Source organism: Pelobates fuscus, chromosome 6 (assembly GCF_036172605.1).
Source record: "Pelobates fuscus isolate aPelFus1 chromosome 6, aPelFus1.pri, whole genome shotgun sequence".
In the NCBI taxonomy this organism is placed as follows: Eukaryota; Metazoa; Chordata; class Amphibia; order Anura; family Pelobatidae; genus Pelobates; species Pelobates fuscus.
In genome coordinates, this window is record NC_086322.1 from 175807061 (window position 1) to 175819786 (window position 12726).

Here is a 12726-nt window from a genome sequence, read left to right on the forward strand (position 1 = left end):
CTTCAGAGGCACCCGATGGCTAGGGCTGCTAAGATCTAATCCAAATGGAATTTAAAGGTGTTGCAACAAACATTCACTGAGATGCAGCTCTGTATGTGAATACAACTTGCCAATAGTAAATCAGATGAGCATGGCCTGGCTTGTTAATGCCAACAGAATGGTCCAGGTAATACAATAGCCACCCTTTACAATAAATAGCAGGACCACATCTCCAAATGCTAAGAAAGACAGAAACAAACTTTATGACTAACACTGTACAGAGATAAATAGCAATGTTATATATTCACTTACCAGACAGAAGTGTCTACATTGTCAGACCCGTATTGCTTAAAGTCCAGCTGTGCAAATAGAGGAAATAATACCTGCACTCCTCCAATTGAATGCATTGCACTTTGAATAGAGTGTGTGAGAACTGCCTTGACATCCTTAAAAGTATAAACAAAAATGTATTAATCTAAATATAGGAATTAAACTAAAAAGCCAATCAAAGTGCAGTTACAAAAGTGGCTTGGTTACCCTAAATCAAAAATAGTTGTTTCATCAAGATAAAATCTTTATGAAATACTCATACAGATGCTGTTGAAATTTCACTGAAATTCCAACCCAGTCAAACGTTATACTGAGACAAAGTAAGGACTACTTTGTGCCAGTATTTTTCCTATGCTTGACAAAGACAGAGCCTACCTTGTGTCAAGCTTGTCATTAACCCCAGCCATCACCAGTGATGACTGGAGGAAAAAAAAAAAAAAGAGCGTCTCGCAGTATCCTACATGGAACTCAATTCTGTACTCTTGCACATACATGAGAGTACAGTGCTGACATCGCCTCCTAATATATGAAGCGGAGCAAACAGAAGAGGATGGAAAAGCCTGCGCGGGAAAGGTTCAGGTAATTATAACTTACCTTCCCATTTCCAGACTCCTAGCTGTAATGTTACATCGAGGGTCTTAGCAAATTGTGTAGTGAGCCTAGAGAGCGATATAGCTGCTCTAAAGACAAAATTAGTTAATTATTGAAACTACTACTAAAAAAGGTGAACAATTCTTAAATTTCTATTTTATTGGTTAGTGGAGTTCAATGAAATTACAAAGTGTTAGCAAGGGAAAACCAAGCAAAGAAAAAAAAAAAAAAAACCTGTACAACCACCTTTGGAAGTAATTTAAAGGAACATGTAGAGAAAGGACGACTGCTTGCCCAGCTCAGAAGGTAATACTTCGTAAATCATAACTTGTAATAAAGAAGATTGAAATTATATCAAATGGTAAGTCCAGGAGAAATAAATGCTCAGCCTAAAGATAGATAGTCATGCATATAGCAGATAATACACTCGAAGTACTGATACCCAAGATCAGCTCAAGTACAAATAATGGTTCGAATATATTGATTTAAAAAAAAAAAAAAGAAAAAAAAAGAAAAGAAAAAAAAAAGGGTGTTAAGGGTAAACCTATATGGAGCAAAAGAGCATAGAAGGATAGTGTCACTTGATATCCACAGAAAAAATAGCCGTGATCAGGAAGGGGTCGCTGCATGTATTGGTCATACCTTGACTAAGCAGTGCTAACTATTGTCAAGAATTGTGTAACTTGACACCAGAAAGATAGCCCTACTAACGTAATAACTGCTTGATCCAAGGATAAATTTGACTGCCATTCTGGGGTCAAAAAGGATTTTTTTTTCCTAGCTTGTTGCAAAATTGTGCTTCAAACTGGGTTTTTTTGCCTTCTTTTGGATCAACAGCAAAAAACAAATGTGAGTAAGGCGATGGACGCAAGTCTCTTTTCAGCTATGTAACTATGTAATATAGTGTCATATCCACAGGAAAAAATTTAGCCGTAATAGAAAAGGAGTGGCTGCATGTGTTAGTTGGTATACCAATCTGCTTGTTAGGAGGGCCCCTCAACTAAGCAGTGTAAATGATTATCATTAATTATGTCACATTACACCAACAAATGTTATTGTTCCATGGTATGTGAGTGCTCCACAATACTAGCCAGGGGGAACGCTCTACTAGGCAGAGCTAGAACCTGGGTACAAATAGTGAAAGATAGAGAAACAAAGGTTGTGCAGATGGACACAGGAATATAGAAAATCTGCTACTTGCACTGCTTAGTCGAGGGTTCCCCCTGACAATCATTCAAGCAGAGCACAAATACATTGTGCTACCATTTCCTCTGATACATGTTACCATTTCTCTAGTGTTTATTTAACAGCTGTATTTATGTTTTAGCACTGTGACTATCCTTTAGATACGTTACCTGTCGGTATAACGGCGATTCTAAGTATACCTATATATTTAGTGACAGATAGAAGTTGCCGTAGATTATACACAGGTGCCCTTTGAAGGCACAGATCAGTACAAGTTCAGTAGCAGATTTTCTATATTCCTGAGGGTCCCCCTAACAAGCAGATAAGTATACCAACTAACACATGCAGCCACTCCTTTTCTATTACGGCTACATTTTGTCCCATGGATATTTAGTGACACTATATTACGTTGGCAGTAATATCTTTCTGGTGTCAAGTTACACAATTCTTGACAATACTTAGCACTGCTTAGTCGTGGGTTCCCCCCTGACAAAGCAGATTAGCATATTTACCAATACATGCAGCTACTCCTTCTCTATCACGGCTATTTTTTCCGTGGATATCAAGTGACACTATCCTTCTCTGCTCTTTTGCTCCATATAGCTTTACCCTTAACACACATTTTTCGTAATGACATACACTTGTGTTTTTGGTTATCTGTTCAATTTTACGGTGTTACTGATCTTGGGTATCAGTACTTTGAGTCTATTATCTGCTATGTGCACATATACACTCCAACTATCTTTATGCAGAGCATTTATTTCTCTTGGACTTATCATCTGATATAATTTTAATATTCCTTATTAAAAGTTATGTTTTAATAAGTATTACCATCTGAGCTGGGCAATCAGTCGTCCTCCTTTCTCTACATATTACTAATCAGGGTCCATGCCCTTCTCTCTTTGCCCTCATATCTACACTTCTATCACTCCAGTTTTCGTTAAATTTTTTTATTTAAAGGAACACAAACCACAATGCAGCTCTCTGAAGTGTATACTGTGCCAGGAGTGTTCTGGCACCCCCTCCACCAATATTGTTCTGAGTTAAATTGTTTTAGAACGGTTTGACTGTTTACATAGGATCCAGCAGCTGACAATGGACAGCCAGAAACTCCTATGCAGGAATTCCTGCCAGGTCTTCTAAGCCAAGTCCAGGGCTAGCTCATTGGCTGAGAGCATAAGCTGACAAGGAGCTAAACTCTGCAATGCAGGGTTTGGTTCAGAGAGCTTCTGGCCACTGGCAGGAGTGGAGGACTGCACACACAATAAATACCAAATTGACATTGGCAGCCGAAAGCATAGAGCCAAGATGTCTGGTTGGCTATCTTAAAGTGACATTGATTTTTATTCTAGTACAGACAGAAAACCAAATCTATTCTGTATAGCTGTACCTGGAGCATAAGTGCATGTGGAGAGTGCACAAAAATGGATGGATTATCTTTTGGTGAGGATTCCAGACAGAGCTGAGCATCAGTAGCTCTTGGGTTGTACGCAAATGATATAGAACTGGACAGTTTGCCATCATACAGCAGCAATTTGTGGTGTTCAGCAAGGAATAAATCACTTTCTGCCTTGAATTTAAAGGTTCCCTAGAATGCAGAAAAAACAATAACAAGTTATTGCAAGAACAAAATGTACATTCCACAGAAAGAAAAAAGAAAGAAAAACCGCAGTATTATTCTTGCTATGTGTAAAATTTAACAAATTGTCTAACAATTTCCCAGTGGGTGCTATCAGCTTAGAACAAAGAAAATCAATTTCAAGGATACATAGTTGCACAGTGGGCCACAAATTACTTTATGTAAAAGATTCAAAGGAAAATGGGAAAACATCCCCAGGCAAGTCTGTTTCTAAATACTTTACTTCATACAATTTACAAGATAAATGGCACAAATAGAATATTTAAGGTGATTCAAGTTGACTAAATATATTTAACTATTTTATTGTCAGATCTTTCATTTTTCCAGAATTTAAGAAGTACAAAAATAAAAGCAAGCAATTTAAGTAATTTGTAAATTGAATAAGTGTCGATATAAAATAAAAATTGTAAACCTGTCTTAAGTGTGAAAAAACATTTTGGAAACACATTTTATACATTTATAAAAAACACACACTGAAGTAACCATACCTTGTACCCTGGGCCTAATTGATATATTGCAAAAATCTGTGCAGCATTGAGTGCTTCACTGAAAAGGTACACTGCAGTCATTTGCCCACAAAACACTCTGTTTGCATCTGCTGTTTCAGAGGAGCCGAGGAAACATTTGTCAAACGTCTGAGGAATTAAAATATATATAAAAAAAAAGAGAGGAAGCTATTTTAGTATTTAAGTTGTATCTGAAATAATCTTTTAACAATGCAAGTGTAAGATGAATGGAGTGTTTACCCTTCTCACCTAAAGTACCCGTTTGTATTGTACCCATCAAGATCTAGCATCATGCCACCCAAACATCCCAGGCCATTTCTCCAGTGTCCCATAGAGCACACTTGGTTGCTTTGAAACCATTCTGTGGATGTCAGAGCTCTCACAGAACCTTGAACATGAACACCACTGTCAAGACTTGTCGGCATCAGCACACACAAATTCTGAGCAGACACGGACACATTTTACACCACCGCACTACACACCAGGAATGGATTCTTCTCAATGTTGGATGCTAGGCTACAACTGCTGCACCTCCCTCTACTATAACAAACACTGGGTACAAGAAAAGATTCCTACAATAGTGGCATGACTCATTTAAACCCTTGAACTTACTCATAAACTTACTTGGACTTACTCAAACTAGTGAAACATGCAAACAATTTAATGAGGACAAATTGCACAAGTAGCAAAATTAGTTGTATTACAGTTAAACAAAGCTAAATACTAATCCAAACATTATGATTGTAAATGTATTATCCCTAAAAAAAAAAAAAAATACTACTAAATGATTAAGTAAAGGGAAAATGCACATAGAAATTACAAAAAACAGTTCATACCAAAAAGGTAAAAAATAAATAAGTTAAAAAACGCAAATAAAACTATTAAAATAATAATCAGGCTAACTGTTAAACCGCAAACTATTGTAGGTTTCATTGCCCTGAGCAGCAACAACTCATAATCCCTGATCCACGCAAGTGGTATCTCAGAAGAATTGGCCATGGCTGAGCCTGGCGGACACCCACATCTAAAGATAACCATCTAAGCTCAACTTCTCTTATTAACAATGACCTATTTGGTTTTATAATTCTTATTTGTTTGTTTTTTCTGTTTTGTTTAGGTTGATAAAACTGCAAAATAGTGAATGTAACTTACCGAATAACAGCTTAAAAGCATAAATGATAAGGTCACTCGTTTTATAATCTTGTACCATGCATTCACAATAAAAATGTTTTTGAAAAAAAAAAAATTAATCATGCTAATACTAACAATGTTGGATTGCATTCAGAGCTGATGGGAAGAAAGGGACACCTTTATATTGTACGGTTATATTAATCATCCCTAAAATAAAAAGTGGTAATTTCAGTTTCAACTGACCAAAGTATTATGACAATTATATTTGATCAATATTTATGCATATGCAAAAAAGCAACCAGATATTAAGGAAAAACCATGGTACCCCAACTGATACGGTGGCTGGAAAAAGTGCTCTATATTCAAATGGTCTTGCTGCCTTTCAGCTTGAACAGAAATATGGAATTGAAAACAGGAAGCAGACATACATGCTATACCTGAAGGTAAGCCTGAGAGGCAAGGAAACACTGGGCATTGCCTAGAAGAGAGGGGGTAAAAGGTTTACACAGCAAGATAACTTGGCCATGATGCAGACCTATTGTGGACTCATTTTTATCAAAACAGGTCATTGGAGCAATGCTCAGAAATATTAATATAAGGTATTAATGTTGTCAGTTAAATATATTGGATAGCCATTAATTTTCCAGATTACAAAATGTGATGGCCAGTTAAACAATACTTACATCACTTGTGTTTACGAGCCAGGTTATCTCTCCATATGAAGCTAGTTCACCATTCACATAACATCGCAATTCACTGTTCTTCCACCGATTGTATATGTGAACAATGGATACCATGTACCACTGTCAGGTAAAGAAGAAAGAAAAAAACATGATTTTGAGAATACATAACCACATTGGCTTGCAGAGTATCATAGAAAGCAAAGTCCTCAACAGTTGGTGTGCTAAAAGTTAGTCACCGCATTATACCTCAGCATCTTCTGATGTTGGGGGGGAGAGGGGGAAATCACAAGTGGTATTAAATGTAACACAAAACTGGTGATATTTCTAGAGCTAGAATCTATTCTGTAAAAGATTTCTCTAATACAAAAAAAAAAAAAAAAACAACAACAACAAAAAACAAAAAAAAACACAGGAGCGCAAAACCCACCTTAATTACTTTTTCCTTAGGATTAGAAGCAATACATAATAGGATGGTTCAGCATACACTTCTTAAGACAGGCAGAGCACCGAAAGCCAAGGTTTATTTTTAAAAGACCCTCCCCTTATTGCTGGAAACTAGGATATCTTGAAAATATCCCCAGTAATGACAAAGTATCACAAAATCATGAAAAACATTTTAATTTTTTTTTAAATTTAACATTTTAGTGAAGGGAGGGATGCTAGACAAAATCTACAAGTGGTAAAATGTTTTTCCTATGGATAGAGGCAATACATACCATGGGGATTAAACAAGCTAAACATACGGGTTGGTCAGGTCTTTACTAATGCTTGCAACACCTTTTGCCCAAACTTGAATCTAAGGCAAGTATGTTCAGATGATAATGTTTTATGAATATGTTCAGGGAAGTTCAAGATGCCTACTTACAAATTTGTCCTGGCAAAACAAAAAGCTATGGATGCCCATGATGTTGCCACAGCCCTTGTCAAATGATCCTTGATCAAAAGAGGAGGCTGTAAAGGATTAATTGAATGTCATGACCATGGCCTCTTTAAGCTACCTAGCAGATTTAGAATTTGATGTAATCTTACCTTTCTACTTGCCTTTAAATAACAAACATATGTTTTGATTTTCTAAAAACGCTCTATTCTATCTAGTTATGTAGTATTCCAGGTCTCTTGACATCAAACTTGAGAAATTTATCTTGCTTCTCATTGCAAGGGTTCTGGCAGAAAGATGGAAAAGTAATTTCCTGGTACAAATTGACAGATTAAACCTTTGGATGCAGTCAGAGTACTACTTTGTCTATATGGAATATGAGGTGTGGAGTTTTGTTAGAAAGCACTTGGATCTCCCAGCCTTTTTTGTGGTGATGGTAACTAAAAATATTGTATTCCACGTCAGGAACTTCAAATCAACGGACTGCAAAGATTCAAATGGTGGCTCACACAGAAGTTAAATTATGTTTAAGTCCCATCAAGGTATTAATGCTCTTATTGTAGGCATGATGGAGATGCCTTACTAAATCTCATTACTAGACAATCTGCAGCACCATTTCTTATAGTAAAGATTAACTGATCCAGAAAGAAGGTCAATCTGAAGGAAGGTACACCAACACACACATTTCCTCCACACCCTTGAGTACACAATTTGTAGAATCCATGTATGGCTTGATGAGGATGTTAATCACTTCTGAATCTAATCCTCTTGTTCAAGGAATTTGCTGTTCAGAAACCAAGCTGGGAGTTGGAATATTTCTATTGTCAAGAGGGACCAGCAGCATCCAGTATATGCCACGAGATGTGAGAACCAGACTTGGTGAGGCCAGAAGGGAATGATCGCTATAAGGGGTGTTCTGTGTGTAATTCTGTAGAACTCAAGGCACAGAGGAGCAAAACGTATGCCATTAGATAGAGATTGCAATGAGAATGTTGGGGTGGTCTACTGAGGCTATCAGACCCAATGTTGTTCTAAATGTTTCCATAAGGTTTGCTAAAATAGTACCTTACATATGTACTGCCAATATCGCAGAGATGTAGTTCTGCTTGTACAGTTGTGCCAAAGATGAAGACCTGCTCCCTCGTTTGTTTAGATAGGCCACTGTTGAGTTATTCGAACATATATGGACATTTTTACCTTTCAAGATATCTTCAAAATGTTTAGAGTGCCAGCCAAACTGATTTCAGCTCTTTGTAGTTTGAAGATAAGCGATGTCCCTTGAGGTCCAAAAACCTTTTACTGAAGAGTTATTTTTATGTGCACCTCAACTGTAAGTTTCTGCAACTGTTGACAAGTAATTCCACTTCCTTTGCCTGAAAAGCCTTAATACAAAAATTGAGTCTTTATGCACCAATTGAAAGCCTGTTTCGTTTGAGACCAGATTTCTATCTGGGCATCAAGGTAGAGACAATGTCAGTTCCATTCTCAAAGGAGGGATTTTTTGAAGAGTTCTCCTTTGAAATTCCATCCAGTTCTTCAAATTACCCAGAAACTCATTGCTTTTTTGTGGACAATTTCTGCAGTTCTTTTCTCAGTTTGGTCTGTACAACTTTTGTAATTAATGTTTCATCAGAAGAGTCCATAATAATACAAGAAATAAATATTTTTAAAAATGTAAAAATTATTAAAGCGTGGGGGAAAGAGCTATAATTACTACAGCTCTACAGGCGAGGCGACTTCAAGAGAAGGGGTTTGTAAGCACTAATTGAGTAAATGAACACAGTCACACTGATTTTCTCCAAATTATCTAAATATGGTATGACATGAACACAGGGCCACTAGGACCTTTGGAAAAAACCCAGATGAAAGATGATAGGCCAAACCGTGCCTTCAAATGAAAATGTCTTCACCTCACCTTCTGCAGTTCTGCAGAATAATCCACATTTTCTTGCAACTAGAATATGCAGGTACGCGTCTTCTAAATCTATCCATCTCTGTTGAATAGTATGTGCCACAGAACGGCTTTAATTCAGAATTTCTTCTTTGTTACGTGCTTCCTCAAAGCAATCATCAGTCTGAATGATTTGTCTGCGTAGAATACCAGATGTTGTTTGGTATGGGTGCCTCTGCCCTTCCCCATGCCATTGACTTCTTCCATGAGCCGCTTTAACAATAGAGTGTATACTTCCACCTTTTCTGTACTGTGCATCTGAGGTGAGAATATTGTTGAATTTGATGGGGTAGCAGCTTTTTGGTTTTTTTTATATACACCGGTATATAATAAATCAAGAATACTCATTTGTCTGAAGTGGAATTGTGCCTATTTGACAATCTTCCTCCAACAGGTATGGTGGCATAATTGTCTTTTTTGGAAGAAAGTTTTGATTTGTCAGTTATTGAGTCAAATAAAATGCCTTTGCTTACAAAAATTTTATCTTGAAATTATCCCTGTAAGATAGGCATTCCTTTTATATCTATTTTTCTTGAGGAAGAGAGTTGTTCCCATCCACCACCTGTTTGATAAGGTTTTCTAGCTGCAAAACAATCAGCTTCCCTTGTTCAAAGGGCAAATCACACAGTATTTGAAAAATGCATCTGCCCTTCTCAACCATATTACACTTCTTGCAACAGTTGCCAAATCCATAGCCCTGTGGAAGGAAGTCTGACGCCATTTTCTGCTTCAAGGCTAGCTCTTGATAGTTCTTTACAGGTCGTAAATACACACTCTAACTGGCTTTTGCTGCTGAAGCACCAGAGAGAAGTGTTTTTCTTGGGCTGCAAAGGTGATATAGGATCTACACAGTTACCATTTCAGTCTTTTTAACCATAGAACCCAGCTGTATCATAGAACCCAGCTGTATGGTAAGAATTGTTTTCCTTCCCCTTCTCCTGTGCAACTGGAATGTGCCCTTTTGGAACTTCACATTTATCTCATCCACATACATTGTAAACAAATGTTTAAGTTTGAAAACTTTAGAAAGAGCTTGCCACACACACACTAGCTCTTTTAAAAACTGGGTGGAGTTAGCCTTTTTATCCTTTTATACTTCCTCATTATCTGCTATTGATAATGCCAAATTTTTCCTCAGATTTAATTAGATTTTCTTCTCGGAAAAATTGAAATTCATTTTCCGAAACTTCAGAGTCTGAAGGTAAAGCAGAAGAGAAGACTTTTGAGCTAAAAATTGTGCATTATTTCTGATTTTGACCGGAGACAGAGGGCAGTGACTGTTGTAAAGACTGAATGGCTGCAGAATGAAGGTCCAGAAAAGTTTGCTACCATTAGGCAACTACTGTGACGGATATGCGTAAATTGAAAGCATACAGCTGGTGAGCATTCCACTACAAGCACTCTTGCCACTCGCTTTCTCTTTATGTCCTTGCAGGAATTTAACAGACAAGCATTCCATCCAGGCATCACTGCCAACCACTATGCCAGTAGGTGCTAAATTAAACCACTCTGACATGGGTTGCAGCTCCACCTGCCTTATTAGAGGACACTGGGGAGATGATTAAGGGGTACTAATTTTATACCAATAAGGAGATGGAAAAGGAGTGTCTTAAAGTAAAAACACATTAAATTTCAGTGCTGCCTGTCCGGAGAAGAGTAAGCCGAACCCAACATGGTACATACTGCCTCTATCAGAAAGATAGTTTTATTTATTATAGGTCAAATATCTTTTTCTAGTCTGCTGAAAAGCTCAGGCTTTTTTTTGTATTTATAGAACTTAACATGCTTCATACAACATATTTAAACAGTGCTATAAACAGACAAAACAGGGGCAGTGATTAGATGTAATCATCTTTCATTTTGATACAATAAGAACTCAGGGACACTGACCACACAATTTTGGACTTACTTCAATCCAGAAAAAGTATAATCTTTACCATTTTGAGGAGAACAAACAATACTAGTGCAATAAACACTGAATAATAATATTTGAAGGAACACATTCAGAGCACAATGCAATAAGTGGAACCTACTTTAGATATCCCACATTTTTTACACGCAAAATACTTAAAAGCTTGCCATATCTGTGACAAATCCCGTGACCACTATGCATCAAAGAAGTAACTATATAACATTTCAACTCACAAATGGAAATGAAGAGAATTAGCAATAGAAAATGTTACATGGGTTTCAAAAAGATGTCTTTGTAAATTCAAGAAAATGGTTTAATTTTGAAATAGAAAAACAAAGGTGCCAAAAATAAATATGGAGAAATAGCCCCGAGTATCCCTTTAAAATGTACAAACAAAATCAGCGAATCCATTACAATATTTACTACCCACCTTCTGAGGCTTGAAATCATATTTCACACAGTGCTGGAAGCCTTTTCCTTTGGACTTTACAGATGTGACAATTAAGCAGCCACCCACAAAGTGAGCAGAGTAACCAAGGCCCTTGTTTGTTCTGAAACTATAAAGGAAAATTAAAAAATGCCATTCAACATAAGCCAAATAGCGACTTAAGGAAATGTTCTTGTAATGTGCAAAATAAGAAACCATGATTCAAATGGATGATGTGCCTCAGTATTAAAGGACCACTCTAGTGCCAGGAAAACACTCGTTTTCCTGGCACTAGAGTGCCCTGAGGGTGCCCCCACCCTCAGGGACCCACTCCCGCCCGGCTCTGGAAAGGGGAAAGGGGTAAAAACTTACCTTTTTCCAGCGCTGGGCGGAGAGATCTCCTCCTGCTCTCCTCCTCCGATCCGCCTCTTCTCCTCCCCGTCGGCTGAATGCGCACGCGCGGCAAGAGCTGCGCGCGCATTCAGCCGGTCACATAGGAAAGCATTCTCAATGCTTTCCTATGGACACTGGCGTGCTCTCACTGTGAAAATCACAGTGAGAAGCACGCAAGCGCCTCTAGCGGCTGTCAATGAGACAGCCACTAGAGGACATAGGGGGAAGGCTTAACCCATTCACAAACATAGCAGTTTCTCTGAAACTGCTATGTTTATGAAAAAATGGGTTAACCCTAGAAGGACCTGGCACCCAGACCCCCTCATTAAGCTGAAGTGGTCTGGGTGCCTAGAGTGGTCCTTTAACCCCTTAAAGACACATGACGTGCCTGACACGTCATGATTCCCTTTTATTCCAGAAGTTTGGTCCTTAAGGGGTTAAGTAGAAAATCATGACAATATTCATTATTATTTGTATTTATATAGCACCAACTTAATTTCACTGTAATTCCAACCAACTCAGATAGAGAGCAAAAAAACAGGGCGCAAGAATACAGAGAACGGGCAGCAGCTGAAATAGCCTGCCCTTGAGTGGATCCCTGCTCAGATGTCAAGCTGGTTTTAGCTCATCTTGTGCTATTACAGAGAGAACATCTCTGAAACATATCAGACTGGTCCCACCCATACGGGCAGGCCAGATCCAAAAGCCAGCAAGTTCCCTCTGTACGAGAGACACAGCAACCCCAGACGATCGTTTCAGCCTTGTTAGGCATCATCAGTGAGGCATAGCTGATATCTCTCTAGGCACCGTGAGCAAGGGGTCCACGTCTGGATTACCCTTTAAACTTATGGAGAGCAAAAAACGAGATGCAAGAGATACAAGCCAAATTAGGGGTTACTGTGCTGCACATTTTCTCTATGCTTGATGAAAGGCAAACTTTGTCAAGTCCTAAGTCATCACTAATGATGGCAGAGAGTAAAAAGGTTGTTTCTATGGAGGATCCTGTGGGATACTCCATAGACAGAGAGGGATTCCAATTTACAAATAAGTATAATGCAGCACAAGTATAAACCTGCTTGGGAGAGGATGCAAGCTATCTTGAACCCATGTGTAGTGGGGTAC

At 38.0% G+C, this 12726-nt stretch overlaps 1 protein-coding gene across 2 annotated transcripts in view; it reads right to left on the reverse strand.

Moving 5' to 3' along the window:
• Positions 1–12726, reverse strand: part of LRBA (LPS responsive beige-like anchor protein) — a 619335-nt gene that overhangs the window by 548684 nt on the left and 57925 nt on the right. For both annotated transcript variants that reach the window (XM_063458500.1, XM_063458501.1), the window contains exons 6-10: positions 11215–11341; positions 6045–6164; positions 4213–4359; positions 3476–3673; positions 292–425 (exon numbers count right to left, since the gene is read on the reverse strand). In XM_063458500.1, coding sequence (XP_063314570.1) covers positions 292–425; positions 3476–3673; positions 4213–4359; positions 6045–6164; positions 11215–11341 — 726 coding nt within the window. The remainder of the gene's footprint in view (positions 1–291; positions 426–3475; positions 3674–4212; positions 4360–6044; positions 6165–11214; positions 11342–12726) is intronic.